At 40.7% G+C, this 20,420-nt stretch overlaps 1 protein-coding gene across 1 annotated transcript; it reads left to right on the forward strand.

Moving 5' to 3' along the window:
- Positions 1-6,031: 6,031 nt before the first annotated feature.
- Positions 6,032-9,295, forward strand: LOC139656641 (mRNA decay activator protein ZFP36). Its single transcript, XM_071534234.1, has 2 exons — positions 6,032-6,157; positions 6,826-9,295. Exons 1-2 carry the CDS (start codon positions 6,125-6,127, stop codon positions 8,107-8,109), a joined length of 1,317 nt encoding a protein of 438 aa, XP_071390335.1. The 5' UTR covers positions 6,032-6,124; the 3' UTR covers positions 8,110-9,295.
- Positions 9,296-20,420: the final 11,125 nt, after the last annotated feature.

The raw sequence follows: 20,420 nt of genomic DNA on the forward strand, positions 1-20,420 counted from the left end.
TGTGTGAGGGGTAGGGTGGGTGTGGGGAGGTGTGTATATGTATGTTTTAAAATTATCCCAGTTGGAGAGGCAGGTACTTTCCCTGGCCATAATATAAATATGGGCACCAGACCAACTAACCACTGACTCACTTTCTGTCTTCCCTCTCCATTCTTCATTCTCTCCTCCTCCTTCACACTCATCTGACCATCTCTCTATCCAGATGAATCACCTGGTAACAGTCTCAGCAGTTTTTCAGTGGCAGTCATGTTAGCTCTACCACCCTGCTTCATGTGACCGCGGTGACGTTATGGAGGACATTGTTAAATATTTGCAGCAAGCACAATCTGGTCAAACTCTATTTATCAGAGGCTTTGAGAACCTGGAAAGAGGGGTGAAGGAAATGAAAAAAGTAAAAGAAATAGAAACTGGACAAGGAGGAAACAGGAGAGAGAGTGGATAGATTGAGGACATAATGAGAGTTAGTCATAAATTATCTGACGCTAACTGAATTACAGTGAATACATTTACTATTAGCCTGTAACAAAACATTTCCAAAATAAAATCCCATAATTGAGTAATTCTATTTCCGGATGCAAAGGTTACTGTGTTCATAATCATCATTAACACCACTGTCAACATCTTAATCATCACTGTCATCAAAATCATTATCACTTATATTTCAGCATGAAGGAAACCTTCTATGTTGAACTCACCTGGCTGTCATCATGACCCATATCATGATGATTTGGCAGTTTACTGCCATCCAGGGTGAGTCAGACTAACCCTTAAAAAGTTTCCCTCAGTTTCCCTCCTAAGGGGTCACCAGCCAGAATAATACTTATTTCCCTTTAGTCAGGACTCCCTCTGAGGGATAAAGATATACTAGCATGGCTAAGACAGCCTCTTTTATGTGGTAAAGATGACTTGAACAGTAGGATTACAGTAGAATTGTGGTTGGCTTAAACACTATTACAACAGGCACATTATTGGCTTCTACTGGCCTAATGTTGTCATTGTGAGGATCTAATACACTGAGCATATATTAAACAATGCTCACTTCCACAATTATTATCAAATTTCTATGTTCATGTAAGGAAGTTCCCTTTCTATGCATTCTAATCGGTTTAATCCACTGGTGGAGAGAAACTACTTTTATCTAAAGTAAAAACAGAATTCAAGAGGCGACTGATTGTCTATTACAAATACTTTGAGGACAAAGAGCAAAGGGTTTGTGTACCTCTTCGGCCACTGGTCTAGTCTCAGATACAGTCAGATATACAGTCACATGCTACAGGTTTAATAGGGTAAACACAGGCCTATCCTGGTTAATGATCCATCCATACAGCTTAGTCACATATTACACAGTCACATTACACAGAAACCATACAGCGCACTATGGAGACGTGGTGTACGTGGCCTGCAATGGCCACTCACTTTCTATGGGAGAGACTCAACAAGTCACTTCCTTTCAGTCGTCTTACTTCATTCACATTACATGAAATTAAATTATTTGCATGCTTTACTGTATAGAGAGAAAATCATTTTACTATAGTAGGACAAGTAGTTTAATTTTGGCTTTATTCTATTGAATATCTGGCTTTTACAACATAAAGTTGTTTCCATTAGGTTCATGCCACAGTAAGACATAAAAAGAAAAACAGTTACCATATCGAAAGACCACTGGTTTCCTTTAAGTTTAACATGATAGGAAACAGAAATCAGGTATTATGCTATAGAACGACAGGATGTTTATGTTAATATGACAGAGACGCAACTTGTTTGGTTGTCGGTTTCATTCTTTTGAAAATTAACAGGTGTTTTACTCTATTGATCCCCAAATGGAAATTATCTTTCCACTTGCCTTTCCACTCTTTGACCACACGAGACTGATATTTTTGTTTGGGATTTTATAACACAAAGTCTTAAACCATGGTCCAGCTTCTGGCAGGTCTACATTATGATACGATTATGATATGAAAAGTCCTGGGCTGAGAACAAGTGTTGTGGGCTCTGTTGTTGTTTCTACGGATCTGTCCGAGCCTTGTACCTAAAACTTGGCTCTGTTCTCCACTACCTTTCTCACATTACTGATTTTCCCACACTCTACGCATTTACACACTTACTGTGTCAACATGGATGACGCAGCGCCGTGCGTGGTGTGATCATGTCCTAACATGTTAGTAGGCCACATGTGCATTAGCATGTCGCATAAGAAAAACCCCAATGGAAAACTTAGTCACTAGAAAAAACCCTGAAAGCCTCTGTTGGCAGGCATGCTACTGTGACCAACATGTGTATGTGTGTGTGTATCTGAGCATGTGTGTGCCCCTCCCTACTAGAGTGACTTTCCATAGCACTGAGGTTAGAGACAGAACAGAAACAAGTAGAGCGAGGTTACGACAAGACACACACATACTGAAAACACACACCTTACTGCCACACACACCCTTAGCATTTTGCTCCTCTTACCTCTGCGCCAACTGGGGAAAAGTAAGGGGACTATTTCTTTTCGTCGGATGATGTATTTACTACTGAGGCAAAGGAAAATGGGAGAGAGAGGGGAGGGATATTTTCCACGCCCTGCAGACAGCCTTGTAGTGTAATTTCCCGTGAATCTAACGCTGTAAAGTTTATATTTAGGTAAATGTTATTTATATGCAACTGCAGTTATTTATAGCTGAACATGAGTGGGCCTGTTTTGCTTTGGCTGGTCTGCCTGTGTATCTGTCTGACCTGTGCACAAGGCTGAGTTACAATGCTGCCAGATGCCATGGGTGTAAATCTCACTGCAACTTCTTACATTTCAAAGGGAATCTTGACAGTTTGGCGTCCCTGAATGAAATAATTTAATCTGTCTGTTTTCATCACATTATATACTCGGTGGGTCAGAAAAAAAAAGACAGAAAACTGTGGTAATTGTTCAGTTCCCTCATCAGGGGTTAATATTGTAACACTTCAGATTTAAAACATCTACCAAATATTGATGCCGCTGATGTAACTACTGACAGAGATACACGTGTCGGCAAGAGGAGATTCATATGCAGTGTGCAGAGAACATGAAGAGAGTCCGACCATGTCATGGTTTCCTACGTAAGTGATGAGTAACAAAGCAGTGATAAGTAGCAAAGCAACTTCAAAGTACACAAAATTATTGATTGCTTAGAAATAAATATCATGCAAAGTCTTGTACAAGAGGTCCAGCAAACACAATGACCTGATGAACCAAGTCATATTTACTTGAAATTAAGAAAATAAATTATTAGCCACACACACACACACACACACACACACACAGTCTTACTTATGTCACTTTTGGGGTATTTACATAGACTTACATTCATTTGCTGGAGACTTACCCTAACCATAATCATAACCACTACTTGCCTAAACCTAACCCTTACCCTAACCTTAACCTAACCTTAACCTAGCTGACCCAAAAATCAGCTTTTTACCAACTGGGGACACGGCTTTTGTCCCCAATTGCACAAGCCATCCCCAATCAACTGGTCTTAAGTCTGGTGTGTGTCCCTGAAAGAGACTTAAGTCATACCCACACACACACACACACACACACACACACACACACTACTTAATTACTACTGGTTTCACACTTGAAATTGATATTACCGCATGTGACTTACAAACGGTTGCTTACACCTCGTCACTGCCAGCACTGAACGTGATGACTCATGTCAGTGATGAGTGATGCAGCAGAACAGAAAATGAAGCATGTTCCTGATGAGCTGATAGCACAACAGTTTTTCTAGCAGCAGATAAATGATCTGCTAGCACACATCAGATACATTATTCATTCATTAGTCATTTATTGATGTTTTCAGTGGGTCAGTGGACTAAGCTGCACGTCCTGCGGGTTTGATGGTGTGAACTTTACTGCATGTTTTCTCTTCTCTCTATCTCTCTCTCTCTCTCTCTCTTCTCTCTCTCTCTCTCTCTCTCTCTCACCCTCTCTCTGTCTCTCTCTCTCTCCCATTTGTCCTGTAATTCACTCCTAAATCCAAAGAATATTTTAGCATTCTATTTGGATCAAGTATTTGATTTCATTAATTATTTATCAATAAACACAGCAACACGGTGTCAGTCAAATTAATTCAGTCAGTGATAAAGCTCATATAGCCTGGAGTATGAAGCAATGATAGGCTATACAATTGGTTTAATGTGTTATATATTTAGATTATGTATATTGTTAGAAAATAAGAGAGTGTACTATGTTTTTTATAAACTTTGAAGTCAGCAAGCTCCCACATCACACTGTGACAATGGTCCTTCTAATGTATAACCCAGTGACTCCTGGAAATTACCCTTACTGAGTGTGCGTACATTTGTATCCCACAAAATAATAGCACAGGATAACATAGCACACACACACACACACACACATATGCACACACACTGTTACAGTAATAGGTTCTTGTGGGGCGAGCAGCTGTCACGCTCTGCTGAGCGTCTGTGAGAACCAAAACAAAAACCTCCCCGCAGCGCCGCTCACCATAGAAACCAGCAGGAAACTAATAATAATGTTCTGGTAATAGCATCTTTAGTTTTGTTTGTTTAGTTAATGTGACATCTGAAGATAAGAGTCACAGACTTATTCCCATTGTGATCCATCCATTTAAAAGTGGCCACAGGGTGTCAATCTTCAATAAAAAAACATATTTGAATAAAAATGATGATCTGCAGTCAACAGATTGTAGTTTATTACAGTGTTTTTGAGGACAGATTTATTTTCCTCACAACTGTGACAAGTGACTGGAAGCAATGAAGACATTTTTCACAGAAAAGAATAATGATATCCCGGTCACAATAGTACTAATAGTACAAAATATTAAGTAAAAATGATAAAATACCAAGAGGGGATAAATTGAGATTCCGCACCATTTATAATTCTGCATTATGTTGTATAGGCTATCACAATAGTAAGCTGAATAGTAAGCAGAATTATCCAGGTGGGAATAACTCTTTTTTTCTACCACCAGCCTTTCAATATATCAACATGGCTCATCAGGTAGATTATCTGTTGACAATGAAGACAGACAAATATTTAAAAGTTGACATGACAACAGGCTAACAGACATACAAAATATTCAGATGTGATTAGAGGGCAATGTTAAAATATGTGGTTTGGAATGTACAAATGAGGAGAGGAGCATCCCTCCCTCTCCATATTTACCTATCAATTCAGTTCTGATTCAGTTCTAAATGGCCCAGCTCTTTATTTTGCTCTACTCTGTTTTGTTTTCATTTCAAAGGTTATCTTCTAGTAATCAGTAGTTCTTTCAGTTGTGTTCTGGTAACTGCCGGGCTTTCGGTGCTCTGGTGGAATATTGGATCTCTGATGTACTCATCACAGAAACTAGAGGAAATAAGGGGAAATAGAATAGTATGTATTCTGGTAAACACCTATATATTCTCTCCTCCCTGCTGGTAAAAACGTGCAAACTATACAGCGTATGATCAGGGACGAGATGATTTATCACACTTCCTGAAAACCTGCCAACACTCAGAAGAATGTATACATGAAACAACATGTATGTGGGCTTATGCTATAGGAAAGAAACCTGCTATCTTGTCTGTGTGGGATAAAAAAAGATCACAGGGTATGGGCCTATACAAACAGCCGTCCCCGCCATGTAAATAAGCCACTTCACGTCTGGGTGCTTGTGAACCTGAAACATTTCACAGAGCTGAAATGATTTATCACTCTCACCAGAAAACCTCTCATCATTCATAGAAATTTACGTATATGTGTATAACCGTATAGGGAGAAAGAGTGTGGACTAATAGGCCTATATGAAGAGCATTCGTTGCTATGTAAATAAGCCACTTTGCGTTTGCATGCCTATGAAACTGAAACATTTCACACAGCTGGCTAAAAATACACAAACAGTTTTTACTACCCGCCCATCTGAGCTCAGCGCTGAAACTTGAGGTGGAGGGGAGGGTCATCCCGGAACATAGCGAGCGGAAACTCCTCCCGGCCCGGGGGAGTAAGGCTATAAAAAGGCAGGGAACAGAACACAAAGTTAACTTGACTCAAGTCTGTACACAGGTAGTGAACAGTGATATAAGGACGAAGACAGGGTGAGAGCTGAAACTGCTTCTTTTAGCCACGGGAGTACACAGCATGTCCGAAATGCTCGACGACATCCTAACACGGGTGAGTAAGAGCCGATGGATTATTATTATTTTTTTTAATTATTTGTTTAGGCAGCGTGAAAAAAAAAAAAGCTTCATAATGATGGAATGTGTGAGCTCTATAACTCCTTTCCAAAAGTGGTTTGTGTTCGTTTATTTGTTTATTCCTGCTCATTTTTATTCCTGTGTGTATCATTGATTTGACAATAAACCTCTTTTTAAGTGGTAAGGAGTGGAACTGAGACTCGCTGTCAGAGGAATTCCTCAATTTAAATAGATATGAGATAAGAGAGAGCTCCATTTTCCTGTTTTTTGTCTTGAATTCCAAGCAGTTACAGTATCAGAATATGCATGACAAATAGAAACAGTCACAATTTACATAATTTGTAGTGCTAACCCTTTGCTTTTGATTATGTATTCAAGCATTGCTTAAAAAATAGACACCCTTATTCCCAAAAGGGACTTTATTAAATAAAAGAGTATATGAAGCTTTGCTCCAAAAGCAGTTATTCATTATTGGAAAAAATTGACACGACTATTAAAAAGATATTTGCTCAAAAAACAGTTGCATTTTAGACAATGTATTCATCTGTGTTTTTTTAATTCTGAACATGTATTGTTTTGGAGTTAAATCCTTTGAACAATAAGGATGTCTGTATAGTAATCATCTCAGTTGCTCTTCCCTAACAGAACCTTCTGAACCTGGCCCATGATGATGCCTTCCTCCCAGCACAGTCTCAATTCAAAGTCCCGGGGCACAGTCGGTTGAACCGGTCTGCCTCCTTCTTCTCTTCCCCCTCCCCCCCCTCCTCCTCCTCCCCGAGGCACAGCCTGAGCACCGAGCACATTAACAATGACGACGACAGCAGCCCTTTCTGGCCGGCCAACATCTGGAGCCAGGCCGCTCTCTCCAAACCGCAACAGCTCCCCTTCAGGCCAGACCGCTCCATGAGCCTGACCGAGTCCAGCAGCGCCCTGCTCTCCTCCTTCGGCCAGCTGAAGGGCCTGGAGGCCTTCTCCTCAGGCTCCACTACTGTGGCTCCGCCGCCGGGCTTCCCTCCCTCCTCCTCCCTCCAGGCGCAGGTCCAACCGATGCTCCCCTCTAACCGCTACAAGACTGAACTTTGCCGTGGGTTCCAGGAGAGTGGCAGCTGCAAGTATGGCAGCAAGTGCCAGTTTGCCCATGGCGAGGCGGAGCTTCGGGGGCTTTACCGCCACCCCAAGTACAAGACGGAGCCCTGCAGAACCTTCTACAACTTCGGCTACTGCCCTTACGGCATGCGCTGCCACTTCATCCACGAGGAGAAAATCAGTGGTGGCCCGTTAGCGTCCGCCAAATTCCAGAATCAGCGGCAATCGGGTCAAACCGGCGCCACAGCTTGCAGTGGTCAGAATCCACGCCACCAGCTCCGCCAGAGCGTCAGCTTCGCCGGGTTCCTCGGCTCGACACGCAACTCCCCTCCTCCTTCTCTTCCTTCATCTTTCAATGATCCCAACCTGGGGTTCAGTCGCGCTCCCTCCGTTTCCCCACCTCCCGCTGATCTCCTCTCCCCGGTGTTCGGTGACACCCTGCAGCGGGAGGCGGCGGCGGCGGCACCATTCCAGTTCGGCCACCATCAGACCCGTGCCAGTGCCGGGGACATCCACAACATTCCTCTCATAGTGGAGCCCAAGCCCTCGCGCTGCGTGTGTGGCCACGGAAATAACTTCCAAGCTGTAAACAGCAGCAACAGCAGAGTTTTCCCCAGCATGGAGGATGGGCACCACCAGGACGCCAGTGTGGTGTTTCCAGGTCCCGTTGGCCATGGGGGATTTATGAAGCCTGCTGCGCTCCAGCGATTCTCGTCTGAGGATTCTCTGGAGGACAGCTATAGCAGCAGCAGCGGGGGCTCCAGCGGAAGCGAGTCACCAACATTCGATGGATCAGCCACCAAGAGGCTCACCGTGTTCGAACGCCTGTCCCTGTCTGACTAGGAGAGTCCAAAGGAGAAGAAGACAACAGAATCGACACCTAGTTAACTGTGTCTGTCTATCTAGACTTTCTCTCTGCTCTCTTTAGCATCAGAATTGATCAGGACCTGTCAGCTTTTAATGACTCAGCAACACTTAAGACAGTTCTTAATTGATGTGTATGATAATGGAACTCATCTTGGACAAACTACAGATAATGAGATTGTTTTGGTACCCAAATGTTATCAGAATCTATTTTTATACTTAGAAATATTGTGTAGCCGATTAGACCTTTGTATTTGGTCTTCCATATGAATTAACTCCTGTGCAGGCCTTGATGGCTAAGAGTACTAGTTAATAGTCTGGTTTATAGTTACAGCAAATCTGTAGTGATCAAAATAGCTTATCAGCAGTGATAATCAATAATTCCTGTGCCTTGCCTCACTAGATAGGCTATTCACTCTCAGTGCCATGAACAGTATATTTGATTCTGTAGCCTTAATCAGTGTGACCTGACGTGTGTCACTGATGCCATTTAATCTGTGATATGCACTTTACAGTTAATTCTAATGGGAGAAACTGTCAGTCTATCTCCCGGTAGCATTCAACCAAAACTTCATACTTCACTATATGCTCTGTATCTGGTTGTGTGTGTGTGTGTGTGTGTGTGTGTGTGTGTGTGTGTGTGTGTAACCTTGCCATTCTCTGACACGTGGGGTGCTGTCAAACATGAAATGCAGAATGCTCAAAGATCAAAGTGCACTCATGTCTTATACATCAGTGAGTTTAGATCTGAATAAGAGAATCATCATTCTTATCCAGTCGATTTTTAGGAGATTTGATTGTGTAAAACATTCTGTGATTTTCCCTGGTTGGTAAATTGCACCTCTGTTTTATTGTCCCCTGTTTGTTTGACAACCTTGGTTGGTTCCTAACTCTGGTTGGAGAAGCTTATTGGTCCAGGGACTTTAACACCGCAGTATTCCTTTTGGTTATCGGTTGCCTTATTTGCATTGTTTAACTTAAACTAATATATTTATTATTATATTTATTTGTGTTAAAAGAAACAAATGTATTTTGTACTTTATTTATGAGACCTTTTCCAGGGTCTGTGAAAACAATGTGAGAATTATCAAAAAGAAGAAGAAGAAAAAAAAAAAAAAGAGAATCCTATATTTTTAATTGCCTGAAAAGGACAAAATAAATTTCTCTAAAAAGAAATGATGTTGTGATATTGTTTTTGACTCATTTGTGTTTTAGTTGGGGTTAGTTTGTCATTCACCCAAGATGCCTTCTCAGCAAGAGATACACCAGCAGGGAACAAAGAGAACAATGTCATAAGAGAGCCATATTCTATAGATTCGGTTACATCTTAATGCATGCAATGTACTCAGTAGTTAGACTATAATTATTATTTGCTTATTAGAGTTTTGAGACCATTCTTCTAGTGGTACACTTTGTGTTGAATGTTATTAATGCTAACATCCTATTTAATTGATGTGTTGATACAGTCAATAACATCTGTCCTACCTTGTTAACATAACAGTGAGATAATCACCATCAGTCCCCATTCACTTTTGCACTTGTCCATACATACATATATCAGATAAATCCCTGGTGGTATAATATAGATATGTATATATATATAAAATAAATAACATAAACAAAGAGAGAATAACCTAGATATTGCAAGTTTGACAGAAGAGTGTCTCTCCTCCCCTCAGTCAGTTTCTCCCTCTTTCTCTCTGTGTTTTGTGGCATACAGTGTCTTTGTTGTGTATACAGTGCAGGCAGCAGCAGTTAGATCACCTCATGTAGACACACCATCACATTATCACGTCATCAACATAGAACTGAATATTGGAAACAGACATCTGGCCCATTTAGCACCAAGGGTTAAATTGGGGTGTTGGGTGTTGCCCCAGATTCCTGAAATCCTATTCCAAAGAAATTCACATTAATCTAAATGTTGCAAGCAGTTACTGACGTGTGTATTGCAGAATACGCAATCATATACAGATCCTTATTTCATAGTATTCAACCCCCTTGACTTTTTCCATGTTTTTTTACATCAAAATGTATGAAAGTCCCCATGAAATAAACTCCCATTACATTTTCCTCCTGGAAAACAATGTATATTTAATGGTGACCTCATGCTGCACTAGCAGGCATAAATATAAATTAAAGCACTAACATCCTGTTTCAACAGGAAATACATCAAATCAAGTGTTAAAGATGCCATTTCATGGGGTCTTTAAATTAGGATTTTTTTCACTGCCCAACACACAAGAATCCATAATGTCAAAGTGTATTTTTGTATTTTTTTTTTTGACATTTTTACATTTTACATTAATTATCTGAAAATGAAAAGCTGACATGTTTTGAGTCAATAAGTATTCAACCCCTTTGCAGTGAAACTCCAAATTGAGTTAAGGTACATCCAAATTCCTTTGGATATTCTTGAAATTCCTCTACAACTTGTTTGGAGTCTACCTGTGGCCAACTCAATGGACTGTACATGATTTAGAACAAAACACACTGTATGCAGTCCCACAGATGACAGTGGATGTCAGAGCAGAAACTCTACTCAAACTCTATAGGAAGTGAGTTGTAGTAGTAGTAGTAGCAGTAGGCACCATCATTGGGAAATGGAAAACATATGGAAGCTCCAAGATTCTTCTCCTTCAAGAAACTGAGCAGCTGGGCCAGAAGGTCCATGATCGGAGAGGTAACCAAGAACCCCAGGACCAGTTTGACAGAACTACAGAGTTCTGTCCTTGACTGTGATGAGAGATCTTGCCGAAAGTACAACAATCAGTGTAGCACTTCACACATCCAGGCTGTATGGCAGAATGGCCAGAAGGAAGCCACTCCTGAAAAAAGGCACATGACAGCACACCTGGAGTTTGCAAAAGGCTCATGAGATAATACAGGTAAATTCTAGAGGAGAATCTGTTTTAGAATGCCAAAGACCTTAGATTGGGATGACATTTTATGGTCCAACAGGACAAAAACCCCAATACAAGCAAACTGGAATGGCTTCAGAACAACTCTCAAGAAATTCTGTGGAATGACTTGACAGTAGCTGTTCACATACGCAATATCCAACTCGACTGCGCTTGAGCAAATCTGAAAAGAACAATGGTGGGAAATCCCAAAATCCAGATATGCCAAGCTGACAAAGACATATCCAGGAAGTCTCACCGCTGTTATCATTGCTAAAGGTGCTTCTTTCTTTTTCTTCTTTCTTCTTCTGTAAAGGGTACTGAATAGTTTCTTCCCTTGTTTTCCATCCATTTCTAGCCATTTATCCAGGTCATGGTCGCGGTGGCAACAGGACGAGCAGAGCAGCCCAGATGTATTAAACCACAGTAGACTACTGTATTGATCACCTTAGTTTCCAAACCTCAATTGCCAGTGTTTAGAGGAGTCTCAATGATGGAATATATGGACATGGGATTGTGTGAAACACAATTGCAAGTGAGGACACTCAACCAGAAGTTTCCAAGAAAACTCTTATGTAGCCTAATTTCTAATTTAAACTGGTATGATATTGTGTTGAGCAACCAGCCACCACAGCCATTCATACCGTCATTGTTTAGGGAGCAACAGATTCTGTGTAATACGGTAGTAGATAGATAGACGACACTATTCCGATTTGAATAAACTGGGAGCAGCAGTCCATCACAGGAACTAAGAAAAATGAATCACTTAACACACTTTTGAAAAAATGAGAGATTACTCATTGGATTAGTCAGTTTTTAAAGACAAATATTATGCAATTTACACGTTACACTTAGAACTTAACACAATTTAAAACAATTATTAATCTTGTGCATGATCATAATTATACTATTTACATTATTGTTGTGAATTGGAATGTTGATTCATCTTGGAATAAACGATTTTACATTTTTAACAACAATGTTAAGCAGATAATCAATAATCTGCAGCAGACATTTTAAATAACTAACAACCCTGGATACATCAGGGTTGTTAGTAAATCTAAGGCCCTGGAAGCTTATATTGCAAGAGGAATGTTGAAGGCATCAAGCTTTTCTTTTGAATCAGATTTCCAAGGAACTTGTGGGGGCTGGTTTGTTTGAACTACATCAGAGCCAAAGATATGTCCATTGATGCTTTTCATTTAGCGGGAGTTTCACAATCCCACATTGTGGTTGTTTCTTAGTAACTTGTGATCACCTGCCATCTTAATTACCAAATGTTGATGCTATGGATTGGGTAATGAAGGGTGTTTTCTATGTGAAGTCAGCAGTTCTGAGTTCTGTGAAAGGCAACATGGCACCCACATTGCAACCTGGCCAAGATTTTTCAGTGGCTCTGGCACTGGGAATTGGAAGATAATCTTTATGATGTTATCATTACAGTGTTATTTGAGTTCCAGGGAAGACCTTGCAAAATATGCAAATTATTATGAATCCCTTGGGTTGATTTCCATTACAAGACTAAACAGGGCTCGCTGTAGTCTGCTCATCATAGCATAGTCCATGCCACAACAGGGAACCACATGTGAACTGGTGCTCTGCTTCTCTGTAATTGAATCTTATTCATAAATTTAGCAGGGCTGTAAATACTGTGACAGAGCCACATTACTGCTGCCTCATTCTCAGAGATAGTCCACATTACAGGCAATGAAAATCAACATGTTAATGAAGTGATACATAGTTAACAGCCATCCTGGTTATGTGCGAGTCGCATCAAGCCAGCTGGAGAGAGCTAGAATAAGACTGGAAATAAAGCGATTTAGCTTTTATATTTCCACATAATGGCATAAAATTTGTCACTTCTGGAAAATAAAATATTAGGATGTACATAATAATAAAAAACATAATACACAATGGAATCATTACAATAAATATGGAGTGAAACACTACATGTATTAGTAGCCCATTAGCCATATGCAAGATGCCATAAGTTGCCAAAACTATATAAAGAATTTTCAAACACCAAATTTATTCAAGAAAAACTGGAAAAGAAGGGTGTCTACTATCTTGTCAAAGTCCAAAAACATGCAGACATACTGTATATGATGCTATGTAAAGGCCTTTGAGACATGCTTGTGATAAAGGGCTATATAAATAAACAAGACTAGACTAGACTAGACTTGTAAAAGTATTTTAATCAATTTTAGTGGCCCTGTATATATGACATCTTGCATAGTGGAGACTAGGACCTGGGGCTCCCATTCTACAGCATTTAGGAACAATTGTGGCACTCAAATAGGTTAAAATATACATTTTACACATTATACACAATATACACACAAGCCACGTTTGGTCCTGCTGTAGAAAAGTGACTGCTAAGGATTACAAACATAACAAACATATACTTCATCACTAAAGGCTCCATCTGAAGTAACTAATACTGCTTAAACTGTATTCATGTTGATTTCCCATGTACTTTTAACCAAATATATTTAGATGAGTCTGAATACAAGATCGAAACACGTCTTTTTTGTGCGGACAGCATTTTAGGGAACTTCAACTTACCACTGTGCATTGTGTCATTGTATTAAGTTAAATAAGCCTGTTCCCCTTCAAGCCAATGGCAGGATGTGTTGCTATGGCTACGGACAATGACCAGAAAGTGTAAATAACCCACACAAAAAGCAGGGACTAGTGTGTGTGTGTGTGTGTGTGTGTGTGTGTGTTCCCAAACATTAACTTCCCAACCTGTTCTATAAGGCCAGACTGGTTAAAGTTCACCACACAGCACAGCTTCTACCTGACAACGTACTGTAGCCTTAAAGGGGAATACCACCAAATTTGTCTTAGAACAAGCTCCCTCTCACTCATTAATTATCTATCTTTCAATCTTTGCTGTCATTTCACACAGATGTGCAACTCTTCATAGAGAGAACCTGAAAATATGTAAAGGCAAATCTGATAGAATGAGTAATATGGGAGCATTTTATTGCATAAGACTGTTAACATTACTGAAATGAAGCTCAGGTCAAATTAAAAGATAAGACAAGCATTGGAAGAGTCCACACAGAGGGCCTTTGACTCATGGGTAATGACATAATAGATTAGAGTCTAAATTTTATGGAGAGCTGTTTATCTCGACAAATACTGAAGAAACTATCAGAAGCTTTGATCATTTCTGTGTTTTTATGATTTTTTTGTGAGATGCAGAGATTATACATACATATTAGAAATTTAGCTTCTTTTCTTTTTAACCACTGCACCACGAGAACTTCTGTGTTGGAAGGTAATCTTTCCAACAGATTATGTCAAGAGGTGGTGTGATAGAGAGGTAATGCTGTGTTGGAAGGTAAAATGAATCAACTAGCCCGACTTTCCCCTTCCCTCCCTTTCTCTCTGCTGAAGTATTCTTAACATTAGACTAACATTACCAGCACCCTCCCTGGAACTGTTAATAATCAACCAGTTAGCTGCTGCTGTCAAAACACTCTTTACCCACGTCACCTGATCCTGAGCGCTGAACACACAACACACACACACACACACACACACACACACACACACACACATACACACAAACACTCACACACACACACACCTCAGAGATAAAGTAGAGATCCATAACTCTGTTAAACTACTGGGTGGGGATCAATATAACTGTCCATTGCATATCAAACAGTCTAAAGGTGAGGGAGAGAGAGAGAGAGAGAGAGAGAGAGAGAGAGAGAGAGATACCCTTATCCAAGTAACTTAAGCAATACAAAAGTGCAACAGTAGAATGAGTTAACATTTGTTAAAGTTTATAGTTTGGGCCTTTAGCTCACACTAGTATCAACACAATAAGCAATAATATAGTGATAAAGTGATAAAGAAGTTCAGTGCAATGCTTAGAATTACAGAAGAATAGAGAGTTTGTTTTTACAGAAGTAAAGGATCTCTAGGAGCAAAGTTAAATGTCAGTAGAACAGGAGAGAGCCAGAGCCAGAAGCATGAGAGAGGAGAGAGAGAAAGAGAGAAGGGCAAACAGAGGAAGATAAGATAATATTACATGAAACTTTTGTGGTCACCGTGGGGGAAATTAGTGCACAGAGTAAAAGTGGGGAAGAGCGGGAATTTGTTCTTGTCACCAGGAGAAGGAAGGATTTCTCAACAATGTGTTTTCAGCGCGGCCTGCACTGGTCAGGCCAGTTCTGTTGGAACTTGTCAGCCTCAGCCAATCAGCAACCGGGATGGGAGAGATCAGCCAGAAACAACACACAGTCACATTCCTACCTGCCAAAATGTGCTGCGTGTGTGAGCTGCGCATGCTTTCTTTTGTATGTTCAAGCACAGTCAAGTTTTAGTCTTGGTCTGCCTCCAGTTCCCGATAACCTCCCTCTCTCTCTCTCTCTTTCCCTCTCCCCCCCTCTCTCTTTGTCATAACTTGCAGATTAAGCATTATAGGGTTGAGTAACCCCAAACTTTCGTCAAACATTTTGAGGATGACGAAAAAGATTATCTAACTTCTCCTTTACTAAATAGGTCACTGGAAAGCTACAGTTTTTTTTTTTTCTTTTTTTATTGGAAATGCTAAAAGCACACTGTTAATGTACCTTGGAAATGAGGAAACCATTTTAAATTACTTAGAAATAGGTCACTTGGTGTATAGAGTTTAGGTTACAATTTACATATGAACAAATGAAGAAATTAAGACATTGGGAGGGTCCCTTTCAAAAGGTATTTCATTACAGATTACCATTTAATCCTTTTATTTTGTGATAAATTGAATTACTCAGCAACGTATTGCAATTTAATTCAGTTCATTTTACATTACTACAAAAATTTATGTGGGTAATTTCTTCCAATGTACTGACTGAAATTGGATAGTGATGTTGTAATCTACAAGCACTTTTTTTCTGTGTATAATCCCACAATTTGAGAGCTGCATGATCATGACATTTCTCAAGTTTCTGAGGAAATCAACAAATATTATATTTTCCCCTGCCGAAACTACAGTTGCTTCCTCTATTTTTCAAAGGAACCCAGAATACATGGAACTGACACAGAACCCATTAATCTGATTGATGCATCCTGTATTATAGTGGGGGGGGCTGACAATACAGAACGTATGGGTGATTGGAACTGGTTTCTGATCTGAAAGAAAGAGCACAACCTGATTTGAGATCTTATTTATTATATTGTACAGTACATAAGAAGAGAGTAGAGCAGGGCAGAGGAGAAAGAAAGAAATTTGAGAAGAGAGGAGAAATAGCAGTATCAGTAGGTCAGACTTGGAAGGGGAAGGAAGGAGGAAATATTTGAGCTGTGACGTCACAGCGAGGGAGTGGAAGTGCTGTCCTTTTATAGCCATGTTCTTTCTCTCTGCCACATTCCTCTGCTACAGAACTAAACCCACCCCTCCTCCTCGTCCTCCTCGTCCTCCTCCTCCTCCCCTCCTCTCCTCCTACTGCGCTCCCACAGCGGGTCGAGCGCTGTGACGCAAACACAGGGAACAGGAGGGGGAGAGGCAGGGGGAGGAGGAGGAGGAGAGGAGTTGGTACACGCAGCGAGGGGGAAAGGCAGAAAAATTCCCTGAGCTCTCCCTTCCTTACCCTCTCCTCTACTTCTCTTTTCCTTTCAGTCCACTCTCCCTCTCTGAACTTTTACTTTCACTGGCTGGGGTAATTTGGCACTACAGCAGCCCTGCTGGTACGTTTGGATGGCTTCATTAAAAAATGCTCTACTTCCACTATAAAATAATATCATTCATTACTCAAAGTATGGTGTGCCTATCTTTGAAAATGTTTCCTGGCATGGAGGTAAAACCAATACGGCGTGTAATTTAAGGTGAGGGAAGATGGCTGTCTGAAGAGAAAATCATAAAATGGTGCTCGTCTAAATAAAAATTGAAAAAAACGCTTATTACATGTTGTATAATCTAACTTCTAGTGACCTTCCTATTTTACAGAACAAGAAGTGAATCTAGATGAGCATGTATAAACTGATTTGAAAAGGAGAAACGGCACCCATGGGCTGTGGGGGGTGATATAAAGATGTTCTCTCACATGAGTGAGACTGAGGTAGAGCCCTACATTACCAGTGTTCTGCAAATATAGGGCCGTAAATTATACTGGAGTGCATTGATACTGTTTTATCAGGACAAGTGCTAAAGAATGGCACTGATATGTTTACAGAGAAAAAGAAATGTCCGCACACAGTACATTGCTGTCCCATGCTTTAATTTGACCCTCACCAACTAGAACTTGGTGTGGGTGAAATTAAAGCATGGGACAGCAATATACTGTGTGCGGACATTTCTTTTTCTCTTTATTCAGAATTTCTCAGCTCTACATAAATCTTCATGGGAATGTGCATATACTGATTTTATTTACTGATATGTGTACAGTCATCCATTTAAGTTAACAGTCCTTGATTGGAGTTTGTGTTAACCAGGGTGTGACAAATGATGGAATACATCTGAAATAAAGGCTTTTCCTCCCAGCATCTGTCTCATAAAATGTGAAACAGTTGTCACTGATTCATGTGTACATATGAAATGCATTGAATTTAGGTATCAATAATGTGCCTTAATACCAGAATTGCCAAACCCTTGTATAACCTCTACCCCTGCTCTGTGTATGGACTGTGTTTGGTTGCATCAGAGCATTGGGCAGAAGTAGAAAGTCCCTTCAGCCAGTTTCACATCTGTTTGCTTTATTAAAGCAAATCTTTCACAACAATCTGGCCCATACATGTTCGCTGCACACTTCCTGTTGCTGCCTGCAAACACTCGGTACGCTTCTCCTTTTAGACTTCACGCTTCCTGTTTTTATGTCCTTGTGTTTTATACGGTAGGAAAATAAATTAGTGTTCGTTGACATTCAACAGATGTGCAACCTAGAGATGAAAACAAAAACAGCCTTCTGTGTTAAAGCCTAAATCCTTGATTCAAATATCATCTTAGGAGTATAGGCTCACCACAGAAAGCCAAAAGAGAATAATGGATTTTAGTTTAAAATCATGAAGTATGTGCATTGTGTTTACATTAATGTGACTTTTGAATTTGTATGGTTGATGAAAGTAGAAGCAATACCTTTAATACACCGGCACTTCATATATACAAATAAAACAAATGAAAGTCCCTAGAACCCAAGGTCATTAAACATAGCCATGTGTGGAGCCATTAGAAACTCTGTTTTGGCTCCTGACCTGTATGTTCAAAGGCCATGACACTCGGGAAACATTTCGAAGCAATAAACACAGCTTTGGTCATAAGTATTTTTTAATGAAACATCTCTCCCTCATTGCTCCACTTGTTTACCCACACTGATTTGATCTCATTCCCAAATAGCCATCGCTGCAGCAGGCAATATTTTCTTCATTGCCTCACAGTGATGTGTGTGTGTGTGTGTCATGGCTTTCAGAAAGCTGCAAAGCTACATCCTCATCCCTTAGAAGTCCAAAGCCTCATTGCTGAGGGAGCAGGACTGCTGCCCAGCTGCTTCTTGTCAGAAAAGGTGTTATTTTAGGTCCAGTGTTTTAGTTTGGGGCTAAAATCAGCAGTGGGCCGGTGGCTGGTGAGGCGATTCATGACACAGCACACACATCTTAGCCTGGAGGACAATAGGCCTCTCTGTGGAGAAGCACGCACATGCACACACTCAGACACACACACACACACACACACATAGCACTCGATCACAGCACTATGTTTAAACAGGTGGGCAGAAAATGAAGTGGTTAGGGAGGTGTGTGTGTGTGTGTGTGTGGTTATAGAAAGGAATGGATCTGGAGTATCTGTGTGTGTGTGTGTGTGTGTGTGTGTGTGTGTGTGTGTGTGTAGCCTTGGCTGCCCTCCCAGGAATACATACCACAGTGACACTAGTGCCGAGACCAGCAGAATTCCTTCTTATAAAAATAAGCATCATGGAAAACTGAGGGAGAGGAGAGGAGAGGAGAGGAAGAAAGCAGGGGAGAAAGGAGAAAGAGGGGAGGGGGGAGGAGGGAGGGGGAGGAAGAGAAGACTAGAAGAAGAAAGGAAGTAAGCAGTGGAGAATAATGGCATCCATGAATACAGTCAGCCTTGCACTTGTTGTCTCTCTCTCTCTCTATCTCTCCCTCTCTCTCTCTCTCTCTCTCTCTGTCACTGGGATTTCTCTCTCTGACAGCCTATCAATTTACAATTTCCCTATCATCATCAAGAAACAATGATCAAGAAATTAAAGTACTGCAGTTGACCACATAAGGTTATATTGGGGAGTGACATGTGGTAGGGTGCCTCAATACACGCACACATAGACACAAGCAGAGCTTTTGGGAAGTGACTTGCCAGTGTGAGGTGGTTTAGAGGTATTGACGGCTTCAAAAGGGGAAGCAGAGGGTCCGATGACGTTGGGCTGAGTGTTTGGCTACCGAACCAAATGGCCTAACAAGGCGTTAAGCAGGGTTGGGTAACGATGGGAATAAACTGAATGGGGGTTTTCATACCGGTGTTGTGTGCTGCTCCTACTTGTTCCCATTACAATTTTGTCTAGGTTGGTGTCTGGGTTTACGCTTACCACAGCTTTACACACACACTCAGAAACACACACACACACACACCACTTACCATATGACATAATGTTTACAGTTCTCTACCTAAAAGGCTCCTTAGGAGACAGAAATCACCCACAAACACTCCCAAACAAGGGAAACTGAATCTGAATTGTGTGTGGCAGGCATTTCCTACAAGCACTGAGCAATCACCTTCATCACCTCTAAAACACCTTCCTTACAATAGTCTGTCATGATTAGTGTCCTACAGAAACCTCACATCTGAAGGGTTAAACTTATTTTATTTTATTTTTCACTTTTTTTTATATATGATGTGATGTCTTATTTTTTCCTAGGCTGAAAAATATACTACTACAAGTCCTGATTTTTCTCTGACAAGAATTAGCCAACATCACTTAGAGGTCTTATGAGGTTCCTTTGCTGCTGTGCAGCAGATTTATGGCTGGTCTGTCTGGGTGAGCACCTCCTTGCAATGGTCTAATGTTTATGAGGCCGTAACGATGCTTAGCAGGTACATCAAGTCATTTCCAGAGTGTGACATCTCATTAAAGCCATTTAAAAGGAGAGTGGCCTGGTTATGACAGCAAGGCAATAGAAGCAACATCATGCAGTTAAAGTGATAATCCACAAGATTCTCGTCTTTCTTGATTTTGGCGACACCTTTGGTGATAAGCGGTCATTGCTGTGTTTTGTGTTTTCAATGTAAGCACTGGTCCAACATATTGTAATAATAGACACTCTCAATAGATTGCGGTTTCTTATATTTCTTCTACCTTCTTATATTTAGCCAAACAAACTGCTGTTGTTGCTGTTGTTGCTTCCATAAAACATAAACCACATCCCTTGCTGTGCAGCAGA

This window comes from Centroberyx affinis, unplaced genomic scaffold (genome assembly GCF_046629955.1).
Source record: "Centroberyx affinis isolate AG114_WGS23_722 - 3 ecotype Tasmania unplaced genomic scaffold, CSIRO-AGI_Caff_v1 ptg002503l_1, whole genome shotgun sequence".
In the NCBI taxonomy this organism is placed as follows: Eukaryota; Metazoa; Chordata; class Actinopteri; order Beryciformes; family Berycidae; genus Centroberyx; species Centroberyx affinis.